Source organism: Athene noctua, chromosome 18 (assembly GCF_965140245.1).
Source record: "Athene noctua chromosome 18, bAthNoc1.hap1.1, whole genome shotgun sequence".
Classification (NCBI taxonomy): domain Eukaryota; kingdom Metazoa; phylum Chordata; class Aves; order Strigiformes; family Strigidae; genus Athene; species Athene noctua.
The window spans coordinates 3,622,777-3,649,825 of record NC_134054.1 but is presented as its reverse complement, the minus strand read 5'-3'; the positions used below and the strand labels follow the sequence as shown (position 1 = coordinate 3,649,825).

General features: G+C 38.4%; 1 protein-coding gene across 1 annotated transcript in view; it reads left to right on the top strand.

Annotated features, from left to right (window-relative positions):
- The window catches only part of COX10 (cytochrome c oxidase assembly factor heme A:farnesyltransferase COX10), a 105,438-nt gene that overhangs the window by 3,988 nt on the left and 74,401 nt on the right, over positions 1-27,049 (top strand). Inside the window, exon 4 of the mRNA XM_074921776.1 lies at positions 7,751-7,875. Coding sequence (XP_074777877.1) covers positions 7,751-7,875 — 125 coding nt within the window. The remainder of the gene's footprint in view (positions 1-7,750; positions 7,876-27,049) is intronic.

Below are 27,049 nucleotides of genomic sequence, written 5' to 3'. Positions count from 1 at the left end.
GTCACTTTTACATATTAGCCTTGGTAATTCCAGATTTAGGTATAAACCTTTTACTAGCACATTCAGCAGTTATCAGTATTATTGTACTTCAGATTTGCAACAGCTTTGTAACACATACAACCTGAACTATTGCCTCTTTCTTTCTGTGTAATGCAGGTCTTGCCTTTTTCTCCCCTGTGCTGTTCAGTTTTAGTAATACTTTGTTTCTGTTGGCTTACTGTGCTGTATGAACAATTAGCTCTTCTGGCATATTTTCAATTAGGTGATTTTGAGTGGCTCTTTTATGTGAACTTGAAAGCTGTGCTAATTATTGAAGTAGAATAAGTTAAAAAAATCTCAATAGATCCAGAAATGAAAAGTTGAAATGCCATGATTAAGTAACCAGAGAGAGACAGAAAAAAAGAACTGTTTTAAGCACTTGAAACGTGTGTTCTTATGTTTGCTGATATATTTGCTCAGTGTTAGTATCACTTGTGAGTATTATGGATGGTCCTCAAAACATGAGTGTCAAGACTGCAGCAAGATGGAAGAGTGTCTTTTTCTGGAGAAAATAATTTTTTGTGTTACTTTTTTCTTTTTGCATGGCCTCTGTGTCTGCAAAACTTTTCAACAGCTTCTACTAGGCTCTTTTTTATTAAATGCAAAAGGCAATATTGACAGGCAGGCAAGTACCACTCTGGTTTTAAGAGAGGGTGTTACTTGAAACCTGTAGAAGTCAAAGGTTATAGAATTTTATTCCCTTCAGGACTGTTGTGTTGTACGAATCTGCTTTTTGAGATGTCCTGTTCTTGATCCAAGGTAAGTGTAGGAAATTTTGCACCTGTTGAGAAGCTACAGAGATATAGAAATAACCTCTCTTCTTATTGTGATACAAAAGTTTTTGTTAGGGAAGATGATCTGAGGTGGGGAGATTTTATTGGAAGTAGAAAGTGTAAAAGACTACATTGGACAAAGAGGGGTTTGTAGGAGGGGAGTTCGGTTGTTGGTCTTTATTAGTCGTAGGATAGTGTAGGAGACGAGCAGGACAAATATTGGGTAGTGTGCAGAGCAAGGAATCAGAATTACCTTTTTTTTCCAACTTGTGTAATCATTTAGAGAAATTATATATTCTGTAAAGAATAGGGTGGTGTAGTTATTTTTTTTTTTTTTTTAAAGAAAAATAAATTATCTGAGGTCAGTTTTTAAGTTACAAATGACACACAACTCAATTCCTTTCACCCATGAAGTTCTGATAGATCTCATATCCTGTGTGGGTTTTTTGGCAGACTCTTTATTTATACTTTTTAGAGTATAAAATAACAAAAAAACAAACTCTGCATTATGCTAAAATGGGACTTCCTTATGCCCTTTTCCCGCTGCTGAAGTAAAGAGAATGTTTGTTTGTATTCTGAACTGTAATTCACCTTTGAAAGGAAATGAGTTTAGTTATTACCATACCCTCCTGCTTCATGTAAACTGTAGCTCTTGTGACTCTGCCATTAGAAGCTCTGCCTTACCAACAGGAAAGGTTTTTTGTTTATATTCTTTTGCCATAGAAAACAATTAGGGAACTTTTAATTACTTGTCGCATAATCTACCTTTTGGTGTTTGGTTTTCATCCTTTCCCTTCTCTCTGGTGTTCCCTGTTGGCTGCTGTCTGAACAGCTGTATCTTGCCATCCTGGCACGTGGAAAGCTAATGCATCTGTCCAGTTAAGTTTTCAGAATTAAATGTCATTGTCTTCAACTTTATCCTGAAGTTCATGTGTAGATGGAAATAGGAAAGAGAGATGCAAAGGTATGGTGACAGAATCATAGAATCGTAGAATCATAGGAGGAAATTCTAATGATTTCTAATGCAAACTCATTAAGAATTTCAGGTCATCTCTTCTTAAATTTAACTTCAAGTTTACATTTCAGTGATGTTTTCCCTGGTGATCCCAGATGAAAACTAAGATAAGCTGTATGCAAAAACACAGGATAATTAAACTTCAGTTTTTAATTTGGGAGAAGCGTGATGATGACATGATATGAAAAATGCTGAGTATTCTCATTAGATATTTCTCTGTGGTTTGGGATCATTTCATCATTGTTGCTCTTGGAGTAAAGGAAGTCTTGCACATTGGTCTTTTGGTGAGGACAGCCAGCTAGATGTATATAGTACCTCATGTAGCACCTGTCTGAGAGGTAGGTGTATCAACATGGGTCAGATGTAAACTTAATTTCTAAACTGCTGTAGAATTTTTAATCTAACTCACAAACTCATTGAGGAAGAGGGTGTGTCTTTAGCATGTCTCCATCTCTGCTGTGCCTGGAAGAGTTGAGTCCTGAGTTCAGACTACTGTTACAATGATCTCCTTCAGAAAGTCATACCAGCCCATGTGTTTCAACCATTTATCTACCTATCCTTTATCCTATGTTTTAATATCCTACAGTTAATTATTGTTATTTAGACTTTTGGTAGTGTTTTCTTTAAATTACATTTTAATAGTCAATCCATTAAAGAGTGAAGAATGTTGCTTTCCTGTTCTGATTAATGAAGACTTGTTTCAGATCTCACACTTGGTATCTTGCTTTGGTGCAGTGTGTGCAGTATCCATGCAGAATCACTAGTACCTCAGAGGGACACTTCAGGAAGTCATCTAATGTATCTTCTCTCAAGGCATGATCACCTTTAGGTATATCATTCCTGACTTGATGTTGCTTTTTCCATTCATAAAACCGACCAGGGAACCTGGTCAGTCTGCAGCAGTGTGTTACTGCCCTTACTGTTAAAAAGTGTCTCTGTGTCTAACAGAAACCCTATTTTGCTTCACTTTAAGTATGTTACTATTTCTCCAAATACAAAGAAATCTAGAAACCTTCTCCAAGTAAGCTTATGTTTTGCTGTGCTTCTCTCATTGCAGCTGTGAGATGTTGATTGGTCATCTCTAGCTCTCGGGGAGTTCAGCCCAGTATCCTATTAAGGTTATGTGAGAAGAGTTGAGAGTAGATTACCTCTGGTTTTGTCATGGTCTCTGCCTTAGAGCTAAAACAGGCCAGCCTGAGGTGTTTGCACATCTGTAAGTATGGAGTAATTAGTCATTTTTAATAGAGTCATTCCAGATTTTACCATGGTCAGATCAGAATCAAACATGCTGTGCTTTTTCCTCAGCAAAGTGTAACGTGCACGTTACGGACAAAATCACAAGACTGATATAATCAATTCTCTGAGGAGGCCCATAAATTTTTTTGATATTTGTTTTTAAGGTAAAGATTTACATAAGGCCATCTGATCAGTAGGAGCTCCTTCCACAGGAGGGAGGATGTGGACATTCTCCAGTCAGGTGCCAGAATTCCTTTAAAGACAGATTTGGAAGCATCTATGCTTTAGTTTTCAAATCTTTCTTTTTAAATATGTGAATCTTTGCACAGAGAAGACATTTCATAAATTGTAATGGGATGTTCTGGCTTGACGTAAGGGGGGAAAAAAAACTTTCACCATGAGGGCAGTCAAAAATTGGAACAGGTTGCCCAGACATGATGTGAAATTTCAGTCCTTGGAGATGACAAAGCCCGAAGGGATCAAGCCTGAATTCAGCATTGACCCTGCTGTGAGCAGGAGGCTGGCCTTCATGATTGCCTGAGATCCCTTCCAATCTGAATTACTCTGTGTTATTGCTAGACAGTGTTAAACAAAAACCTAGGAGTAAAGACTGCCAGCTACAAAACTGTGCTTGGTTTCTACATCATGGATTTAGTGACCTACATTTAAGACTTGCACTGTGGACAAATATGATAATGAGCATTTTCAGTTTTGGAGGCAAATAGAGCGTTTTTTCATGTGTCCCCTTTTAAGAAAATATGCCTGTCTTGTTTACTAGAAAACAGCTGGAATTTATTGGATGTATTGCTTACATGGGAATTTGTGCCTGTGTGTTAGCGATCCTTTAGCACAGAAGTGTTGAATTGGAAATTAGAAGCCTGAGACATTTGCTACTGACTTACAGTGTCATCATGAACATCCTGCTTCATCTCTGTGTTTCTTCTGTATTTGTAAAATGAAGATATCCAGCTTTACATAATGACTCTTGAGTGTTACCAAATCCCTATGTAATTGAGCAACAATGACTAAATAAGGTGCCTGTATTGTGTTTGTAGGCTAAAATTCTGGTAACAGCTGCCCTAGTAAAAAAAAAAAAAAAAAAATTTGCTTTAGTGGAGTTCTAGTATGTTTCTACTTTATTCTGGAATAATAACATTTATTATGGCATTTATTCTTTAAATGGTAGCTCTAATATAGCCAGAAACTTTGACAAAGATATATCAGTACATATTTTTTAGATTATTACTGGTCTACATTTATTCTCAGTTCTAAATAGATTTCATACGCATGTCAAAGTAGTTCTCATTTTGTGATTAACAGTAACTATTATCCTATCAAAGAAACAAAGTTTAATAATGGCAGCTTTCTGGCAATTTGTTTTCCATGCTATGAGAAAAAACTAATGGAGAAATATAAACTATTATTACAGTTTATTTTTCGCAAAGCATTTTTAAAATTGTTTGATGGTTAAAAGAAATTATCTGCTCTGTTTGTGGTACTGCACTTGAATTTTATATGCTATGATGCAAATATTTGTTTCAAATTATTGTCCCAGATTTAACTTTCAGGATTTTGGCCTTCTTTAGTGTGCAGGTTATAATCTGCAACAAAATTTAGATACGCCTGTGCCCAATGTAAATTTATAAAGGAATTATAAAATGTAAATTTATAAAGGAATCATTGGTCACTTGTATAGCACTAATACTGATGCTACATTTAGCTTTCCAGAAACCAAAGTGTGAAAACTCCAGACAGAAAATTCCATCAGCTTTTGGAAAGCTAGTTGCCTTCAAGGAGGATACAAACGTTTGTGGTAAAACAGTGAAACTGTTTCTTAAAGTAGAAACGCATTTGCTTTTGTCCTTCCATACGTACTGATAGATCATCAGTACTCGAGTAGAAAGGAAATCTAAAGCTGAATTGGTTTGTTTTGGCTTTCTATACTTCTATTTTGGCTTGGCTACTTTTTAATAGGAGTTGAACAAAATACAGCATAGTGATTCGCATGCTATAAATACAAATACAGGGATCTATAAAGGCAGATCACATTACAATGAAGCTGAAGAGGAATGTAAAGAATACACTGTAGACTTTTTGAATGTGTTTTTATGATAGAAACGTAATTCACTCTTTTGGTCACCAACCCATTAGCATTTTCTTTTTCATTTATATTGAAATGGGAGACAAATGTCCCCTGTTAGTTTTTGTTAAAGCTGAAGATGTTTAAAAGACTGAAAATTAGGTGTAAGCTGAGATCATAAGTTTAAATCCTGGCTTCTTTTGAAGACCATATATAATGCCAACTCTCATCAACAAATCTTGAAAGGATCAATTCCATCTATTATGCAATAAGGTGAAGTTAATTTGGCCCCTAAAGCACTAAACTAACAGGGATTAAAAAACAAACAGAGTCAATGACCTCATTCCCTTGATGTGATCTCAATTAAATATACTTTTCCTCCATGAGGAAAGTAGAAGGGTAAATTACTGCTTCCACAGTAAAAGAAAATAAACTTCCCAATCCAAAGGGAACATTTTCTTATTTACCTTTAACGTGTTGCATTTGAATTGCTGGGCGATGAGACAAGCAGGGAATGCCCTGTGTTCAGAGCACTGCCCAAACAACTAAAATACCTGTTACAGTGGGATAAGTGAGAGGATGTACTACAACCTTTTTTAATGAGATCCTGATAAGTCACACTGAAATGACTGGCTGAAATTAATCTAGAGAAATCAATGGGGTCTTTAATTAGTGCTGTAGCTGTACAGTATTAGAATTTCTTTAAGGTCAGTGTAATGGTAATGTTACCCTGACTGTTTGCCAATCTGCTTCACCTTTCTTCCTCAGTAAATGGGTTGGTGTTTTCCCATAATAAATTGATGTAAAGTGCTCTCTAAGATAAGTTTTAATTAAATTCTTGTCTAGAAATGAACGTGTGATTTATTATGCAAAAGAATGAATGTAATCACTCTTAGAAATGCGAATGCCACTGTTTCGCTGTCATCTTTTCAGTCTATTTTTTTAACTCAGTTGTAAACCAATGCATTTCATGTTTTCTTGTGCATTCTACTAAGAAATATCCAAGAGTTTTGAAACCAAGATGCTGTTGTATTTATGTAATAAATGAGGTCCAGTCCTTCTGAAGTGATCAATACCTGCATGTCTGTTAGTCTGTCCAGTGAGGTTACAGAATCTGTGGTTATTTCACAGCTTCTCAGAGATAAGGCTGCATTGTAGATTCATTGTATTTTAGAAGGAGGTGAAGGTGCTGCAGTGAGAGCCAGGTGCTGTCCTGGGGAATCCAAGCCAGGGAACTTACCTTGGCATTGGGCAGAGACCCTGATACAGTGCACTCGCAGCCAGCCACCGCCATCTGCGTAACATTCTGTGAGTCCACAACAAGGCTAAATAATCTGTTTATAATAATATCATATATATTATTATAAAAACATTCGGCTACTAATGGATTTTAATGCTTAAAGTTTTGATGAGCAGCAAATTTTCTTCACTGTCTTTTTAGGATTAAATCCTAAGATTCCTATGCAGGCACAGTTCTTAAAATTAGCACTTTGCATGTGCATCCATGCTGGTAGGTCTTTGCCATGACTTTTAGTTTGTCATCCTAAGTAACGCTGCTTAGTCAATAATCCAGGTATTTTCAGTCAGCAGAGGTTATTTATTTGTCATTTTAACTTCAGACAAACAGGAGATTTTGTAGGAATGGGGAAGATAAGAACATTTTGATGCTTTGATTTGAGCTACCTGAGGTGTGGAACACTCAATTATATGCAGAATATAATTAGAATCCTTTCAGTTTAAGAAGTATTAATTTCACATTGTAAGGTTCAAAGTCATGAGTAAGATATCCAGGAAGTGTGCTGACTTTTATAGTATAAGAAATTTTTCATGTCATACTATTTCTTGCCAAAAGTGAGGTTTGTAAGACCTATTATTTGGGTAATTACAATATTAGGATTAAGACTCATTTTAAGGATGTGATCTGCCGTATTGTACTAAAGTTTTAATTTTGGATGACTGAACTGAAATGGATTTTTAAGCCACCTAAATTTTGAGGCCTTTAAGGGTTGCTGGGTCCATGTGATTATGTGATTGTACCTTCTGTCTGAAGTGGGCACGTCAAATGGAAACAGTGTGAACTTACACAGTGAAGTTACTGGCTTCACCAGCTGTAGCCTACATGCTCTGAGTCTCTTTTTGACTCTCTGCACTGCTTAAGTTTCTGCTATAATATTGATATAATGTTTATGTCTCTGTTCAGGACTTCTCTTACTGTTTTTCTTCCATGTCAGACTTTGCAATGGCATGTGAGTTACTGGAACAAACGCATCTCCTGTACGTGTTGCGTGAGGCAGTTTGATCCTTTAGCAAATTCATAAAATAGAGAATATATAGGCATAAGTTTTAGTCTCACCTCTTCTACTAATGTGCTGATACTTCTGGGTTTCTTATGTCTTCCCTGACAGTTCTCCTCATCTTTGACTTCTTTATGTAGAGTAGTAGTATTAATTGTACATAGTTCCTGGAGCTACTTTGATCCATAAAAGTAGCAAAAAATTAATCTGCACGAGGGTAGTTAAAGGGTTTAAAAACCTTAACTCTAGTGGTGTGTACAGAGGGGGCACTTTCTTGTTGATGCTTTGAACTGTGCTCTCGCTTGTGTTGCAGCTCTGGTTGTAAGCACTGCGTCTGCTGGCTTTGCCATGGCCCCAGTCCCTTTTGACCTGACCTGTTTCCTGATCGCCTCCCTTGGAACTGGACTGGCATCCTGTGCTGCCAACTCCATCAATCAGGTCAGTCCATCACTTCATCTGTACCGCAAACTGGTGTCGTCCTGGCTTCTGAAATGCTGCCAAGGAGCGTAAATGGATGGCTGGGAATGCTGCGCCTTCAGCTGCTGTGTGAGCTCTGAGCTGCTAAATCTGACACCGCAAAAGGAATATATGTCTGAGAATTAAAGTATAGTTGCTAGGCAGAGCGTGGAGTTGATGATGTTTTAAGCCTCCCAATAATAATGTTTATCTTGATAATACCAAGCCTGGGTCACTGGAAATGACATAGGAAGAACTGTGTAATTGGAGTGTAAGAATAGCCATCGGGGCTCCAGCCTTACGGGTCTGGTTCTTTGGTTGTGTTAGTGTATGTCCTTCTCAGATTTGTCTAAATAATGGCGCAGAGCACCTTTCGGAATGTCTGTAGTGGGAGTTCAGTGGGGTTTGTGTGCTTCTGTTCAGAGTGGTATCAGGGTATCTCCTGCGCATCTACAAAAGGTACTGAAACTCTCCACCGTGTGGTAGCTGTTTCATGCCGGAGATGTTCCAGGTGCCAGGACTTGAGCTGCCTTGCATGTGTGAACACATCTGCAGAGCTTGGTCCTGGTCTCTCAGCCCTCCTGCAATCCAGCTGAGAAGCAAGGTTACTGTTAGGCTCTTCCTAAGTCCCAAAGGAGAGCCTAACTAGTGAACAGATAACAACACTTGTTGAACAGAGTTACAAAGGATAGTAGCCACAGTTGCTTTCAGTTGTAATATGGCCTGGCAAAAGAAGTGGCAGTAGAGGTGGCACCTTTGATAGCGCTTTATGGTTTCAGCAATCACTTGGGAAAGGGGGGAGGCTGAGTCCTGGCACCCCACTAACGGAACAGGACATGAAGGTTTCCTGTGATCTGCATCCTGCAGCCCCCTTGCTTGAGTTGAGCTCTTTGATGTTTACACCTTGTTATACCTCAGCTGTAGGCACCCAGTGTGCTTTTTGAGATTAAACATGCACCTTGCTCGAACTGAAGTAAATACAAGTTTTCCTGTTTGTTTTTGCTGAGCTTAAAATTAGGGTACACAGCTAACATTGTGTCTGTTTCTCCTGCAAAATAGGAAGGATGCTGTGTGATTTTTCGTTGCTTGGAAATATTTAGGAAGCCTACCTAACTTAGGTAGTCTTGAAAAATTATTTTAAGTCACACTATTTTCTGAAGTATACATTTGGTTATCATGTGCGTATTTTTCATATCAAGTCTGGGTAGAAAAGCTGTCATAACTAAGGTGAAGCTTTCTTGGTTTTGATATGGTTTTGGAGGTATGCTTTTTTCCACCTTTTTTCCTTTACTACAGTTTTTTAATAGTAATAATTCATTTTGCGATTTACCAATCCTTTGAAATATTTTCTGTCATGTTTACTTTCACCTTTGTGGATACTACTGGTCTAAGAGGAGAATTAATTGTTGCTTGTTTAGAGACACCTGTGCAACTTGTCTTTCTTGAGATTTTTATAGATCTTCCTAGAGATGATATTCACACACAAATAACTGGTATTCTTTGTCTTCAGCTTCCACATATTGCTCAGTGTTGTATTTTGCCTCAAAAGTAGCCACGTTTTAAAACCTTGCTTTTGAAAATCTTGAGATACTCAGGAATACCAGGAATCCTGGGCCATAATTTGGTGTTTGACACTGTTGAGGCTTGCTGGGATGGGAAAGCAAAGGTAGGAGTGCAGTAACTTTGTTTGCTTGGGCTTGTCATTCATTACTCACTCACTGCTATCTCACCATAGGAACAGCTGTTAATATGCCCTTAAATAGAGAAGGTTACTCCAGCCTCACAATGTGTAAAACTGTCTTTCGCACTTTTAGCTGAATGCTTTAAGTTTGCACACTCACTCGTGTTCAGCCACTTGTCTATGCAGACAGACCTTCAAGGCAGCTGCTTTTATTAAGGAAAATAGAGAAGCTGAGTTGGTAACAAAGCAAAATAGAAGAGCTGAGGTCTATGACCTTGTTTATCAATGGATCCTTTCAACTGATGAGTGTCCGTTTCTCAGTGTTGCTGGTGGTGCTGTGTCTGAATTGGCTGGGAATTTAATTTTCAATAAATACTTTAAGCTTGGGTATCTGTCTTGACCTTTGTGAAGGAGCACATTTGACTTGGAACTTCCTTTATTGCTACTTTGCTCTGTCCATTGCTCCCCATACACATCCTCTTCTCTGGCAGCTCATGACTCATGCTTCCCTTGTTGCTCCTTGCTATCCCTTAAGGACCTTTTTATATGATAACCGTCTTTCCGTTTCCCATATTGCTATAAATCTGTACATCTTTAAGGGCAACTCGTCTTTCCCACTCCTCATTTCCCTGATAAATCAGTGTTCACGATTTACAGTCCTCAAATATGTCGTGGGAAGGTAAAGTGTCGATTGTGTAAGATTCTTCCCCATGATTTAGGACAGGATGTGAGGAGCCTAGTCCTGTAAAAATGTAACAGATTCCATAATATTCATGGAACTGTTGGTACATACTTTTAACTGTTCAAATTCTGTTGTTTAGTTTTGGTGTTTGTTTTTTTTTCCTTCTCTTAACCACTTCATTTTAGCAATCTGGTAGAAGCTGAGGCTAATTTACCCCCATTGAATCAAGTTGAATTAACTAAGTTGAATTAACTACTGGGGAGGGAGCCAGGACTATGCTAAGTAATGCACAGAGACCAAGAAGTCATGTTTTGTTTCTTTATGAAGTTGGTCTAAAGTAATCTTTTAATTATCACTTCCTCTGTTGATATCAGATGGCTGTATGTCATATTTTAAACATTTTTTTTTCCTAACCACAAGAGTTAGAAAGTCACAGAAACTTGCCAGAATGGAGGCTCTTGCCCCACTTTCACTATGTTTAACAAGAAAGCAATAATAAAAGAAGATGAGTTGGCAACCCTGTATTTTTTCCACTGTCCATAGAAGTACAATCTGGATATTTATCAGTCAAAGGCATGTATTTACAAACAAGTTTCACAGCCTGTAAATGCTAGATACTAGATGTCCTTCCCAATGCAAGTAGAACTACTGTATTTTTATGACAAATCTTTGAAATTGGATAACTTAAATGGCAATAAAAAGGGTCTGTTTGAAAATAACCGGGAAAACACAGACAAAAAAATATTTGAGCATAGGCTTGCATTAGGGGGAAACATGGTACCTGTTCTACAGCAAGGTTATTCTAGAAACATTTGTGTAGAAAATGTCAAGAAAAGTATCTTGGAATAATTGATGTTGCACAGTAGTTTGAGAGAAACAGAATCTTTCAGGCTGGTGGAAAATGTTATGAATTCTGGGGATCTGGATAAATATTGGAGGGTCCTTGGGTTTCCTGTAGAGTGTGTTGGGTCTGTGGGCTGTAAGGGAGTAAACTCCTGCTGGAAGGTGCCAAAGAAAAGATAGTGTTTTGTTTCTCTTGTCCTCTACCAGCAGTTCTGCCTCTGCCTCACTCCTTCGTATCACAATACTTCAGAGCTGTACTTTGCACCTAATCTAGCATTTTAGTGGCACACTAAGCCAGTGGTCCTGGGTGTCTTCCACATCACCCAACACTGTGTTATATCCTTCAGCCCTTCAGTATTGTACTACAACATGTCACCACTTTTCAGTACCACCTGCTAAAACTGCTTTCCTCTTTTTTTTTTTTTCCCCTTTTTTTTTTCTAATGGCACTCTTCTTTTTTACATCATTGAAGTAACTTCAAATTATTTTGGACAGGTGTTCTTTATCGGTGTTCTCTCTCTTCAAAATAATCACTATTTTACAGAGGGTTTTAATTAAAAAAAAAAAAAATCACTTAATGCATTTACCAAGGAATAGACTGAGACACGTTTTTTACTGTAACATTACTAAGCTAGACAAAACCACCAGAAAAATGTCATTATAAGAGATCAGTCTTATCAATTGCAGTTATTGTAAGGAAATGGAATTATGTTCTGGGGTTCCTCTTGTAAACAGTGCATGTTAATCTTGGATAAAACAAAGAATTATTCCTAGCATATAACTTTTTTTATACTGTCCACTTCCCTGACTCTTTCAGTGTCATATTTTGGTATGGATACACCAAAAGATAATTTACCTTGGTATTGTTCTTTACAAGTGACCAAAAAGAATAAGCAAAACATTGTTTTTCTGATTGGTGAAGACTCAATTTCGTAACTCATTTTTTCCTATAATATACTGTCATAGAAACTGAGTGGGAGAAAATTATATTAAGTCAGTTGATAATCTTTTGCTTTTTTGTAGCTCTGGTTTTTGATGATTTTTGAAAGCTGACTCAAGTTTCAAGGAGTCGAGTCTTACATTTATATTATGGAGAAAACATGTCATTTGTGAGACTTCTAAGATACTAGCCTCTGATTTATGGAGAAGGAGATAAAACATGAAGAGATGTTTACAACACAATACACGGCATTAAAATGTTAAAGGGATCACATGCACATTTTATATGTCAAGTACATTCTTCTGTAACTGCAGCACGGTTAAGAAGTGGGAGAGAGCTATAAAGATGAAAGCAGGATGTTTAAAATGGCTTGAATTTAGTAACTGAGAGATAAAATGATGTGGTTGAATTTGACTGATGGTACCTTGAAAAGGAAGTAGGCTGGACTGAATAGTTTAGCTGAAGTTGGAGAGCTGAAAACAAGAAATACAGTAAATATGTTAACCAGAATGAGGGAATAAATGTAAGACCAGATATCATCCCTGTCCCTTCAGGGTCTGATCTGATGGCTGCGTTTTGCTCTTAATGTCATTCTGTCTTGACAGCCATGATCCTTTAGAAGTACAGCTGTAATGGGTGGGAAGAGTGGGGCTGGTGTTAAAATAATGGAGTGAAATTCAGGATCTGAGTTCAGTTGCCAGCCTGTGGACCCTGTGTGTGATCTTCTGTATTAAGACAAACTGTGATTGTCATTTGGATGCTGCAGGGGCACTAGGCTAAATAAAATCAAAATAGCGCAGCCTCTCCTCCAGGTTTTAATCCACTTAATATCTCTATGCAGCTGGGATAGCTGTAGTCTTCACCTTTTATGGTATTTTGCTGTTCTGAAATTACTTGAGTGCCCAGTACTCACAAAACAACTTTAAAAAAATGCTAAAAAGTAATGCGCCTACTTAGATAAGCAAACATTAACCCATCTTCCACAGAAAGGTCAACCTGAGCTTACAAATACAGAAACATTTTGAAATCTTCATTGTGCCTCCATTCCCTGTAGATGAAGCTGTGGTTTGCTGTACTGATGGTCTGAACTCAACTTTTTTTACAGTTGTTTTTGCAAATATGGGTTAATCAGCAGTGCTCGGACTCCAAGGAATAAAACAGGCAAATTGATCCAATTTGGATAAACAATTCATACCATAATGGCCGAGCAGCAACGTCATCAGCTGGAGTCATGCTAATGTGCTTGTATGCCAGTGCTCAAACATAACAAATTGATATTTGTTGTGTATTTGTAGTTTTCTAAACTACCTGATGTTTAAGGTCATGTAACAGATGAAGAGAGTAGGTAAAACTTAAGTTTAAGGGTGTTTTGAATTTTGAAGTAAATGTTATGAAACAATGTGTTGCACTGATTGTCAGAAGTCCATCACCTTGTTCTTCCTTAAAGATATATTGGCTGTAACTGTTTTAGCTTGCTGGGCCAGTAAAAATTGTAATTCATTTTTCAAGGAGGGGAAAAAACCCATGAGGAATTAGTTATTGTGAACACCTGCATCACTGGGGGGAGATGTGCCGCCAGCTTCCATGGCAGAGCAGAGTCTTCTCCTTATCAACTCCACATTTAATTTCAAGGTTGTCAAGCAGTAACAATGATGATTTTATGTGTATGAGATGCAGCATATGAAGTATTAACTCAACCCTTCTTTCCTTTGTTGCCCCCTGCCCCATCAAACAGCTTTTGTGAGGTGAGAAGGAACCTGAGAGGTTTGTATGTGGTTGGGTCCCACCTATCTTGTGAGCACGGAGGTTTTTAATGTATATCTTCTTTTGTTTCTGCAAGTTTTATAAATACTCAGGTTTTTGCTTGATCAGAGGCCCTGCAAGACTACTTGTTTCTCCCTTTCCCCATTTCAGAGATGTTTAATACAGAGATTTTGATCATAGAATTAAAAATGGTTCATATTGGACTATGAGACCCCAAGTAAACTTTTTGCTTTCTGTGGCTGTGAAAAATACTGTAAAGGGATGTGACATTAGTAGCTGTGTTCCTTTCCGAGAGTGCAGCTGTGATTTCTGACCAAATCCATAGAGAAATCTGTTATAAGGATTGAAGCAATAGAAAAAAAATAAAACAAGGGTTAAACTAATATGCAGAAAAGTGTGGTTAGTGATAGATGCTTTGATTAGTGAAGAACTGAAAAAAGAAAAGTAGCAGGAGTCTGGTGGTGCCTCGGACCCCTTTCTCATTATTTCAGTCAAGAAATTAAACACAAAACAAAGAACTGCAATAATTCTTTCATATTCCCTCAAATCAAGTGTGGTTTTTGGTGTTACCATGTGTAAACTTTTCCTACCAAATACATGATTTATTGAATGTCTGAAAGCATGTAGTTGTAACTTTTTATTCCGATGCTAACATTATTAATATACTCTCATTCAGGCCCAAGTCGGCGGCAATGACCTCTGTCAGATCATCCAGCCCACCTCCACCTGATGCAGGAGGTTTTTCCCAAGTAATCTCACAGTTCTGCTTGTCCACTTTTTGAAAGCTCTGAAAAAAAATTTTTTTTTTGCTTCTTCCTTTAGCAGATGACTGCACTGCCATGTTTGAATGAGAGAACTTGTTTTAAATGCCAACAAGATTTGTTCCATACAGTGTATTTGAAAAATCAGATAGTTGAATGATTAGCTTAAAGTGATTTAGAAAGAGCCTAAAATGACTTTCCAAGGTTTTGGGTTTCCAAATCAAAATATTTCATGCCTAGCTAATAGCACCTTTCCCTTCCTGCGTGCATCCTGAATGAGCCCGCTGGCAGGCACTTACCCTTTTTTGGCTGGAAATGGAGAGGGAGTCAATCAGCCTGCACTCCTGGTTGTTCATTTGAGATTAACACCTGATGCATCTCTGTCTCTCTCTGAAGTCCCCTTTGTTTTGACTGAGCAGATTGCCTGCAGCAGGCGGCCTTGCCTTTCATCTGCCCCCCCCAGCGATCAAAAGATTGTCAGGAGTGGTTATTAAAACCTGGTGTTTAACTCTGGAGTACAGGACTGTCAGTGTTGGAGGCAGCCTGTGATGTAATTTACAGTATATAATAAATATAAGAGAAGTGCAACACTGGAAGTCTATCTTGTGCTCTAAAGTGTGCTGATATATGCTGCTTTGATATTTTAACTGCTAGGCAGCCTTCATTAGTGGTCACTGAGGATCATAACTTACAGCTCTGTCAGATGATTCATAATTGCAACAGTTAGATCAAGTTAGTGTAGGAATCCTTGATATCGAGTAGGAATGGCTCAGCTTGTGAAGATGTATTTCACGAGCAGTGAAAATGATGAGCACTAATGAGAACCAACCTCTGAAGGACCGATAAATTTTGAATGCAGAGATTATCTTTGCAAAGCATAAATTATTTGACCTACAACTGAAACTTGATAAAGGATCTTAGAAAAATATTATAAATTAATGCATACCGTTGTTGGAAGAAATTCTCTTTCCTTGTGTATATTGTGTGAGTGTGGTATGTGAAGAGTCTTCGAAAGAGAGTAATAGTTTCCCAAAGCCCTAGAGGGAGGGGCATTTAGACCCCAGTCACCAAAGTGTGATGTTCAATAAAGACAATGAAAATAAATAAACCAGCATCCTTTTTTAGTACTTTGCCCCCCTCTGTACCATTCATTATTAGCATAGAGCTTCAGATTTTAGAGGAATTTAAATCAAAATGTTTTGATTTGATTCTTTCTCTTATGTTACATTTTGTATATAGTAAAATAATTTTTAAAAAGAAGGTAAGAAGTTATATGTAATCTTGTGCCCCTTCTTTATGGATGATCATGCTTCCTGATTTGATATAGAAACTTCTTCTGTAGATGCACAGAATAAGTACATCCCATTGTTTGTTACTTGGTGAACAGGGCAATCAGTCTAAGTGTTGGCTGCACACTTTCTCTCTCTCTGGTTGCATTTGTTGATGAACAGCTTATGTCCTAAATGAACACCAGAAAGTGGATGGTAAAAGGGATTTTAAGGAGAAAATGTGCTTTCCTTCGCACTGGCAGAACAGCACAAGGGAAAGAGCCCTGCAGTCCTGTGTTTTCTTTCTCCCCAGCTGAAAGTGCCCTTTCAGCCACATAGGCTTTGGTGGTAGATGTGGTCTGAGAGCAAATACGGAGAAAATTCTTGTTGTTATTCCGAAATACCAGTTTAACAGACAGGAACTTTTGGGTGGTAACTGCAGAAACTGCTTAACTTCTATGTGTACATGAATCCTCCAAGATGATGCATTTTGATGCTATGGGAAGTCTTGTCTCATTAGCACCACACTAAAAGGGTCTCTGGAAATACTGGGGGCAAGTGAGGTAGGGGGAAAAGGAAGAGATAATTTACCAAATGATTAATTGTCAGGAATACTTCAGTGGTGTGGGGTTCCCTTTAGATCCAATGCCAGATTTCCTCTGGAAACCCTGATCACAGGCAGAACAAAGGAATTTCAAAGGACTGAAATGATGGAATGTGGAGCGAGCACTAGACAAAAGGGAAAACCTAGTACTTAATAAGATTTATCTGGCCTTTTGATCCATAGGGGTACTGCCTTTCTAAGCTTAGAAAAGGAAAAGTGAAAATAACTAGTTGGTATTTTTTTGTCAGTCTTTAAATAGATGTATTTAATGTTTTCCAAATAACCGAGAATTTCTTCAGCAATGCAAATATTAAATTCTAACCTTATTAGATAATTAGTGAAATGCTGTTTTCTTTTTGTAATTTAAATGGTGTTATATTCATTCTGTTTATTGCTTTGAGTTAGATTCCTGATGGTTTCAAAAATGGCAATCCAGTACCTCATGTACTGTGCTGTACAAAAAATGAGTATATGGTGAAGTATGACTCACAAGGGTTAAGGAAAATTATTTCCTGGCTCCCTGAAACAGCCTACCAATACCATTCCTTTAGGTAATAGCTCATTGAAACACAAACCCAGGGCATTCTAACAGTCCCTTTCTTTTTGAATTATTTTAGGGTTTTGTCTTTCCATTGTTAAAAAATACTACATATATGCCATGAGTTCAGATTCTAGTTTGTCTTCATAATGTTGGATAGGATTTATGTGCAGTAAAATGGAGTGAAAGCCCTCTTTACTTGATTTTGCATGACTATTTTTTGCTGTTAATATAGAGTTTTGTCTTTGTTCCATGCTTGAGTTAACCACTGTGGCCATGAAGGGTGGACCTAGCTAGCAGAGTGCTGATCATGCTTTGCAGCTAGTGTTGGCAAAGGCAAGCAGGGCTGGAGCAAGCACTCATGATGTTCTTGTTTGTGTGGGCTGCAAAATGTTAATTTACCTTATGGGGCTTTTGACTTATTTTTTCCAAGGCTGCAAGATTTTACAGTAAAGCCTAGTGCAAAATTGGTTCTGCTGACCTGCTCTGCCAGAGCTCAGTAGTGGGTTTTGGGCAGGCAGGTGTCCCAAGGAAATCTATTTCTCTGTTGTAGCTGAGTAGAGAGAAGGAAGAATAGAGACCTCTAGGTTATGAGGAAAGGGATGAGGAGGGTCTTGGCACACCTTTTCCTAGGAAAGAGTGAAGGAGCAAGTGCTATGGATGCTCCCCACTGAAAGCGGAAAGGATCCTTCTTGTCCTGCTAGGACTGCTGTGACTGTGAGGGTGAAGATATGCTGTGTTTTATTAACAGTGAAATTGTTGTTTTCTAGGGATTTTTTCATGTGAGGAATCTCAGAGTAAATGTATTTCGGGTTTCTATAGCGGTCTGATGTAAACAGATGCATATATAGTGTATATTTGGATGAATGTCTCTGTAGCCCATGCAATAACTAATACTAGAAAGTCTGATGACAATGTAATATGAAGTGCTTAATTATTTCAATGGTTCTTTCCTTGGCCACATTGATCCTTTTTTGTTATCTTTATATTGAATTTAACTGTCCTGGTAGTTTAACATAAAAATTTTAGTGACATAATTATTTTGATTTTTCCTTCAAACTCTGTAAGTAGTTTGTTGGAAAAGTGCTTCTAGGATTGTCAGGGTAGCAGGTCACTGAGAGCGTGATAAAGTGGTCTCTGACAGAAGTGATGTACCAATAGGTGGGTTTGGTTCCACTTTTGAAAGCTCCCCGTCATATGTAATAGCAGTCATCTGCTCCTCTGCCAGTGCCATGGCATTTAAACATTACATTTCGGAGGGGACTGTAACAGATCTTTAAAGCGGAGTCTGTTGATCAGAGCAGATACAAGTTGTGGAGGATCCTTCCCTTCATATCTGTGGTAGTAGCACAGAATTTTATGATTTAACGTGTGTATTACAATAGTGTCTTGAGAGTCTGGTGACTTTCCAGAGTAAGAAGGTAATGATGTGTGTCCTACAGAGTTTGCAGTCTGGCAAGTTACAGACTGTGAAAGTGTGTGGGTTTGCCTTTAAAAACTAAAACACTTCTCTGAGTCACATACTTTAGTTTTTCAGGGGAGCATAGAGGGAAGAATGAAAAGCAAGTTGGTTAGTCTATAGAAATCAAAGAAGGTAGCTATTGTCATGAGAGATGTAGCCTTGAATGGAAACAAGCTGCATTAAGCATGTAAAAACTCAAGGACCATCCATCTTCTTTCTGGACGTGACTTAACTGAACCTTGGAAGTGCTGTAGGAAGTATTAAGATTTGTCCAAGCCCCTGTTTGTTGGTAAGGCTACCTACTAGCATTAGCCTAGAGTTTACTAAAAATCAACACATGTCACATCCTAAAAGAAACAAGAAAGTCATTGAGGCTTGATTTATGCTGGTTAAAATTCATAAAATGCTTTTTAATTTCTCCCTATATTTCTGCTCACGGATTGAGCTGGGTGTTGCTCTAGGCACTAGCAAGGTATGTTGCTTGATTCTTGGAAGCATGCCTATGCTGTGCAACAGGTTTCCAATATGCGATCTGCCTAATTTATTGTAGGATGAGCACACATGGCATGTACAATATTGATGTTGCCAACTTTGGGGTGTTTGTCAGTTGTCCTAAAAAGATCTACCCAGAGTTACTGACGGTCGGATTTTTTGTTTTAAAATTTGTCATGCTTTAAGTAGATGACCATGTGACACATTCCTTGGGAAGGTGTAGAAAAAACCCAAAATAAATATATATATATATATATATATATATATATATATATATTGCCCCAAAATCACTTGAATTTTGGTGGGAAACAGCAATCCAAATTGCACCAAAAATTCAGCAGTATCCCAGTGGGATTGTAACACTGGTATGAATAGAAAGCTGTAGTAAATTCTTTTAAAATTTTTTTATTTGTAGTGTCAAATAGCCATTTGCCACTAAGTGACTTTTTAAGAGGATTCTAAGGGTAAGCTGTTTAATGAAGGAGTAAACCACAGCTCTGGGCAGTAATCCATTTCTTCTGTTTTTTTTGAGATCTGTATGGAAACTGAAGGCGGAGGTTAGTTGTTAGTTTTCAATATCAAAATCATTAGGTGTATCATCCTGATTAAAAATCACCAAGGCATGTTGAAAGTATCATTAAACTAGGACAAGAAATAGAATGGGACACGTGGCTGGAGCAGCTTAATAATATAAGCTTTGACTTGAAACCAAACATGTTTGCAAATCTCTGAGGTTTGGTTATCTCAGGTCACTAATGGCTAACTTTGTCTATATCTGTATAGATTATGTAAATTTTGGAAGTAAAACAGGCTTCTAGAAGATGCAAATCTGTCCTATAATCCTCCTTTTAAGACTTATTTCTTATTACAGTTGTGATTTATGTTGATGCTCCTAATAGAGACATGACAATTCGTTTTAACTTCAGAGAGTATCATAAAGGTGATGGCATTTGAAAGCAGGCTGAATAGTTCAGCTTCAAATTCATTTTTATGTTCTGAAATTAGATACTTTTAAAAATAGTAACCTTTTACAAGATGCATTAAGATTTAGAATGCTGTGTGTTTATTAAAGGGCAATAAAAGAAAAATATTATCTTTGAAGGGCATCCTTTATAAAAATGTTTATCTGAAATTACCTTAGACAGCAAGGGAACTGAATTGGAAATAGAAAACAAAGTTGTAGTGAGGTGGAGGAGTCTGCTGTGTTTAACTTGCTGCCTGTGCCGCATACAGTTTGATTCCAAAAAGACTTTCTGCTGTTGTTTTCGGCAGCTTCCCAGTAGTTCACCTGGGCTGTCTCTGCTCAGTCAAGTTTTTCTCACTCTGATGAAAGTTTCCGTTGGTTTGTGGATAAGTATCAGAGCAGTGTCTGGAAGGGACAAATACAGAATATCACCTGGCAGGGTTTCAGCAGTAATGGGGAAATGTTGAGCTACAATCTGTGTGTTGGGTTCACATTCTTCATCCTTGATCAAAGTTTTCAGTGTGGGGACCACTCCTGGTGGAAATCATTTCTGCCTCCTCTGTAAGATGACGGTTGACTTTTAACTCCCTCCTGATCTGGATGTTTCTAAAGTTTCTTTTGAAGTGGGGCCAAGAGGTGATGCAGAAGCTTATAAGAAGGGCAGGTTTTGCAGGGAGAGTTGAAGTATTTTATTAGAAGTACTACTAGAGTCAGAGAAAATGGATAACCTGTAAAGCACAAACTTTCTTCAAATTGTCATGTGGATGTGGTTCCATAGCTCTGGTCATATCTAGAGACTAGTCATCTTGGACTCTTAAGAGCTGTTTTTATGCCAGGATTGTGGAAGAATAAATCAGTGTTATTAGTACAATGCCATAATTAGTTTCTGAATAGCATTAAGTAGGTGACAGTGAGGCAGAGTGTGATGAAGGTCTGTAAAAGCACAACTGGCAGGGAGATGATGTTTAGGAAATGGTTATTTACTGTCTCTTGAAAACAGTAACAAGAGATTTTAGCAAAAGGCAAGTTAAAAATGAACAAAAGATATCTGTTCTTCATGCAGTGTGCAGTTACAATGGGACTCCTTGCTACAAGAGGTCTGGTTGATAAAATGTTTTGGTGATGCTTATGTTGTCTTTTACATATTTGGATTTGCTTTGTTTAGTTTTCAGTTTAATTTTAGATACTAACAAATTGAATGACACTGAGACAACTGATCACAAGGCTTTAAAAACCTCAAACAATACAACAAACACACACGCACACACACACACCTGAAGATTAAAGGAACTGCACAGCAAATTGCTTTCTTGTGCAAAAAACACCCTTTGGTTTCACATGACCCCCCAAATCTGCTTTGCTGCTTCTGCTGTTACTCCTACCCTTTTGTGCTTGGAGGGCTGTAACCTTTCTAAGCCTGGATTTCACTGCAAGTGCTTGGGTAGCTTTTAGTCTCCTCTGTTGCAGGTTGTGCAACCTCTGTGGGTTCTTTTGTGGTTAAAAACAAAGGTAAGGAAGGCTGATTTTAAGTATTTGTCCCAGGGAGAGAAATAAAAGAAACAGTCAAGTGCTTAACTGCTTTGGAATGAAACATGTTTATCACAAATGGCAATTTGCATTGCTAGAGAACATGAAGAAGTAGTGCTTGGGGATGCTCTTGGAAGATCTGCCCTTTTCAGTGGGATCTGGAGCAGAACTATGTGTAGAAATGGTTGGTTACATCTAAAAGTAGGCTTTCTCCCTGTTTTCTCTTTAATTCTCTGTTACTGATGAGAGTATCAGATTTAAGGTGTGCTTCAGGCAGTTACAGTAGGAGTTTCCCCCTTGCTACCTTGCCACTCTTTTCAAGAAGGTCTCTCTGTAGGGGCCAAAATTGTAGAATATTTCCTTAAGCCGCTCTCTCCATGGAGCATGTCTGTTGTGGTGCTGCTTTGGTGATACATATTTCCATGCATAATTGTGACTACCCGTAACTTCCAAAGAAGCCCCTCAAATAAGTTATTCCATGACTTGATCACTGTATACTTTTGCTGGCTTCAGATTTGCAGCCCCAATGCAGAAGAGGTTTTCTCTGTGTCTCCAGAGCTGCTTCATTGGGTATGTTTTTTTAAATGCCTGTGAGTTATGTGTGAGCGTACTTCTGTAGGCGACAGTCGTTGTATTTCAGAAAGTGGCATTAGTTGTGATAATGTAGCGTACAGCTCCTCTTTGTGAAATTCAAGTCTTTTTAACATCACCACCTTCAAAGACAATAAAAATTCCAGTCTGCATTTATCTATTCCCATGTGAGGAGTTACTGCAGTGTATATTGTATCATTCCATGTGAAATTCTTCTGCTTAATAGTCTCATTTATACACAGTTGTCTGAGGTCAGTTTTCCATTTTGCAGTTGTCAAACAGCTGTCAAATTAAGAGACCAGATCCCAAAGTTCATTTACATTTTATGCCATTCTTTGGGTGCCTGTTTCATATCTTAATATAACTAATGATTTATCTGCATATCTTAGTCTTCTTTCCGCACTTGTTTTTTCACAGATGTTCACATCCTCTCACTCCTCAAGAACAGCCCTTAAAATAAAATTTCTGTACCTTTTTTTTTGTTGAGGCTTTTCATTGTACAGCTAAAAGAAGACGGTACTGTATCTTCAGTGCAGGCAATGTAAATGAAAATGTTTTAAATTTCACCTCATATTAATCATAATTTGAATTCTGAACTGAAAAACAGAATAATAAAAAAAGTTTTTCAATGTGTTGCTAGAAATTACAAAAGATAAAATCTCAATTTCATTCATTTATTGTTGGTTTTGGTTAATAATTGGCCTAGCTATTGATTTCACCCTTTAACTTTTGGTTTCTTGTTCTTCAATAGGAAACTAAAATTAAAAAGGGCTTTGTTCACAAATTATCTTTGTAGTAAAATGTATTCATTTTTCATCCTCAGGAATATCAAAGGCTATCACATGAGCGAGAACACAGAGATTAAATTGAATGCTATTTGTGGTTTTGTAGTATGATGATTCTTACGTCGCTGAGTTCCAAGCATAAATTTATATGGTGAAGATTTAGGGGTTGTTTTTTTATTTTTTTCCAATGGTGTAATGATCAAAGGAATATCTCTATACATGCCATTGATGTCTTACTACAAAGTACTTAAATAGCCTGAGGTAGCCATCTACTTTATAAAAATTCCTTAAAGACAGGTAGGGCCCTTGGGTGTTAAATGTATACTTCTGAGTTCGGTGTATTTTCAGGGTAGGAAGGCGAGAGAGATACTATTACAGGCCTCAGCAGTTCTCTGCAGTGCTGAGCTTTAAAAGGCTCTTTAAAAAGTAGCCTTAAATTATGGTCACTGGGGGAAGTTTGTCTAGGGTACGCTGTGCCAGAAAATGTTTCTGTGCCATTTCAACGTCATTCACTAACCGGTTCAAGAAGTGTAACTTAATTAACCCTTTCCAGGTTTTAGGGGGAAAATCTGGTTTATACGTGCATATTTGTTGCCTCTTGCATTCTGGAAAGAGACAATTTAAAGACTATCGATACTTATTTTTGCCAGCTGCTTAAAGACCCTATGGTTTGCAAGTAAGGGGAAACAATATCCTTGCTATTTGCTGCATTTCATAGGCATTTCATAGGCAATTATTAGTCTTTTCGGTTGATGGGATCCGCATTGGGATTGTAATAAAACACAAGTCAATGTGAAATTGGATGCAGACTAGGAGAGCAGATAAAACCAAGTGAAAATTAATGACAGATGTAAAAGTTATTGGTAATAACGTAGTCATCTTTTTACAATCTTTTTCCAAACTATATTTTTATTTCAGCAGATGTCACTTGAAATCTTCAGAGTAAATCATCTCTTTGATTTTGATTATGATCTTGAATACTGAAAGTAGCTTAATTGTGATGGGTCCTGACTTATTTATGAGTACATTTTTACATCTGAGGCAGGCACACAGATCCCAGGCTGCTGGGGTGTTCAAAAGAGGTTGTGATGGTGGGATGCAGAGTGCTCCAGTAGATGTCCATAAGTCTATTTTTATGGCTTGAGGCATCACTAGCATTAATTCCAGGGTCCACAGAGCATCCCCGAAGCTGAGGACCTGTCATTGTTGCAGGTGGCACATGCAGAGCACGTAGGGCCAGTTTGTAAAATGTTCCCTAAGAAGAATGTGGGAAGGTGCAATTTTTCAGTGCTTGTACAGTTTTGAGCATAAACAGCACTGCTATGAGCAACTGAAAAAAGCCTTTCTTGCTTGTTTTAAATCATAAGCAAGCTTTATTTTCTTAGTTTATCACATAAGAAAAACCATCCTGGGTCAGGCCAGAGGGCTGCGTGACACCAGGATTCTCTCTTCAGGATTCTTTGGTGCCCTTCCTGTCTCAGACCCATCCTCATGTGGGACCTCCTTATTAATCTCACTGTGGCCCAGGAGGCTGTTGGCAGCACTGGGAGGAGGATGCCTGATGTGGGAAGTCCCAGGAGCTGAGACCTCCTGCTTATCCTCCGTGGAGCATGACTGGGCAGCACTTGCCAGCTCCCTGGGTGCCCACAGGGATGGTGAGCACCCCTGGGGAAGGCTGGTCAGTGCCTCCTGCTCTCCCCCTTTTGGTACTGTGTAGTTTCCTTCTCCTTTTCATTGTCCCTTGAGCTCTCCTTGCCATACTTGTCTGGAGTGGAGATGGAAAAAAGGGTATTTTGCTTTGGTAGGTGAAAATCGGCAACAAAAGTATATGGTAGTGAATAATTAAGGTTAAGATGAGCACAGGCATGAAGGCATAAGTCTCCAGAAGACTCTCCAGCAAGTGTTGTGTCAGGGACTCATTGAAACAATGATGGTTGTCACTGTATCTGTGAAAACTTTCCTCCATTAATTTGTTCATTTTCCTGTTTTAGCACTGGGAGAGGCAACAAGCAGTCGTCTCCCTGTTGGTTTTCCACACTATTTATAGACTTCTCTCATATTCTCCATCATTTGCCCTTTTCCAGGCTGAAGAAACCTGCTCTGTCTCGGTTCTCTGTGGAAGCTGTTCTGTACCTGTGATTGCCTTTGTCTTTTCTTTGCTAGGTTTGCAAGATTCTCTCTGAGAAAGGGGGATCCAAACTGCATCCCCTGAGGCTATAGACAGGGATATAGAAGGGTATAGAAGGGATTTATACACTGGCAATGTCTGTGCAGGGCAGCATCCCTCCATCAGCAGGCATATGCATGTTTACACACATACACACTGTTAGTGAGTAGACCTGAGAACAGCAAATTTGATTAATCAAGTCCTTAATTAAAATTAAATGAGACCTCTTGGGACAGTAATCAATCACAGCAATCAACTATCTCTGGTACAGTGCCTCTAGCTTTTGTTTTTCTTTTCTAAGATAATTTCTGAATAGTGAATCACTCTTTCATAGACATATCAATCCCTACCCTGTGGTGTCCTTTCTAAGGGAAAATAGCTCAGAGCTGTTTGGTTTCTTTTCCATGGGTAACATAACATTTATATTTATCCATATATACTGGCCTCTGCCCCTCATTTGATACCTATTCACCTGGTATTTTAAGGTACTTCTGCAGTTGTTCACTATCAGCTTCCACCTTTAAAGGTCTCAACAGCCTGACAGGAAAGCTGAGTGGTTTGTCCATCTGAGCATGTCCTGTTCTTGGGTGAAATAAGATCTTGAGATCTTAATATTATGAAGTACATTAACCATCTTTCTGAGGTGGAATTACCCTGTTTTGAAGTGTTGAGCTGTTATTACAAAGGGAGGTTCACTGCAACCACCACTGCCACTGTTCATGGTAATAAAAACAAGTAGCATCTTTTGAAAAGGGATGCCATAGACGTGTCATGCAGGATAGGATTGCTGACGGTGCCTTAATGTGGGTGCTACTTGTAATCCAGTGAGACACTTCAGTCCACAACAGAAAGACGGTCTCAGTAAGACCCCTGTTTTCAGCCTTTCCTGTTGGTTTGCTCATGTGAGTCGCAGCTAAGCAGGTTGGAACCCAATTTGGAGGGCACTGAATTTCTTATGTAAAGGCATTTAGATGGGTTGTGCAAAGCTGTAGTTTTTGCATTAGGAACCGTACAGTTTAAAGTTGGTTATGAGTTACACACTTAGATACCCTACATTCTTCATGTGGGGATGTCAGTAAGAGGTCTGAGTTACATAGGTTGAGCATGTGCAGCTTGTGCTGAGCTTTAGCAGGGCTAACAGGGAGGTGTGAGCCCAAGTCTGCTGCAGAAGACACAGATGACTTTGAGCAGACTTACCCTAATGAGAGTGGTCGATGCTTTTGCTGCTCAAATTACTGGTGTTGGTTTTGACACATGGGAATACTGATTCATTTTTTTAAAACTGCTGTCAAGAAGTCAGAAGATGTTCAGCTGCAGTGTGGAGGGAGGGAGGCTCTGAAGACTTCAGTGTGGTGATTTCAAGGTTAACCCATGATCTAAGGGACGCAAAATTTGCTCTCTGTGTCTGGCTAGAAGGGTGGCTTCTGCTTCTGAAATCAGACTTTCTTCCAAGTCACTGCAGCCTTTTTCTTTGTCATTAGTGCCCATTCTGAGATGTTTATTGTCTGGTGGAGGAGATGCATGTACGCTTTAGCTGCCTTCCAGAGTACTACTGTGCTCACCCTGTGTTTCTCGTCAGCAAGCTGACTTTTCTCATTAGGCTCAAAAGAGAAAGTACCTCCTCCCCTACCCCAGCTCAGCTGAGCAGTTGCATCTGTTTCAGATCTGGAGGATCACTAGTATGCTCAGAAACTTCTGCCTTTTTTACTTTCCCCCAAACTATATCACTCGCTTCAATAAAATCTTTTCAGTTGCCCAGCAAATTGTGTTTGTTAATCTGTAGTAGCCTAAAGGTAGCGAGGATTTTAGAAATGCATCATAGCTACCTGTCTTCTGTACTGATGTGCCCCCAATACACTGTTTACCATATTTGTGTTCACAATACCATTTTATCTCTTTGTTTTCCCAGAATGGGCCTGAAACTGAAGCTGAATCAGTGTCAGGCCGGTGTGTGAACCAAAAGACCAGCCTTTTTCTAGGCAGAAGAAAAGCATATATATTGGTGACCAACTGTCAGAGCAAAAATAATTCATGAAAAAAGTTTATACATGTTAGATAGACTAGCTTTATTTGTTATGGTTAATTAC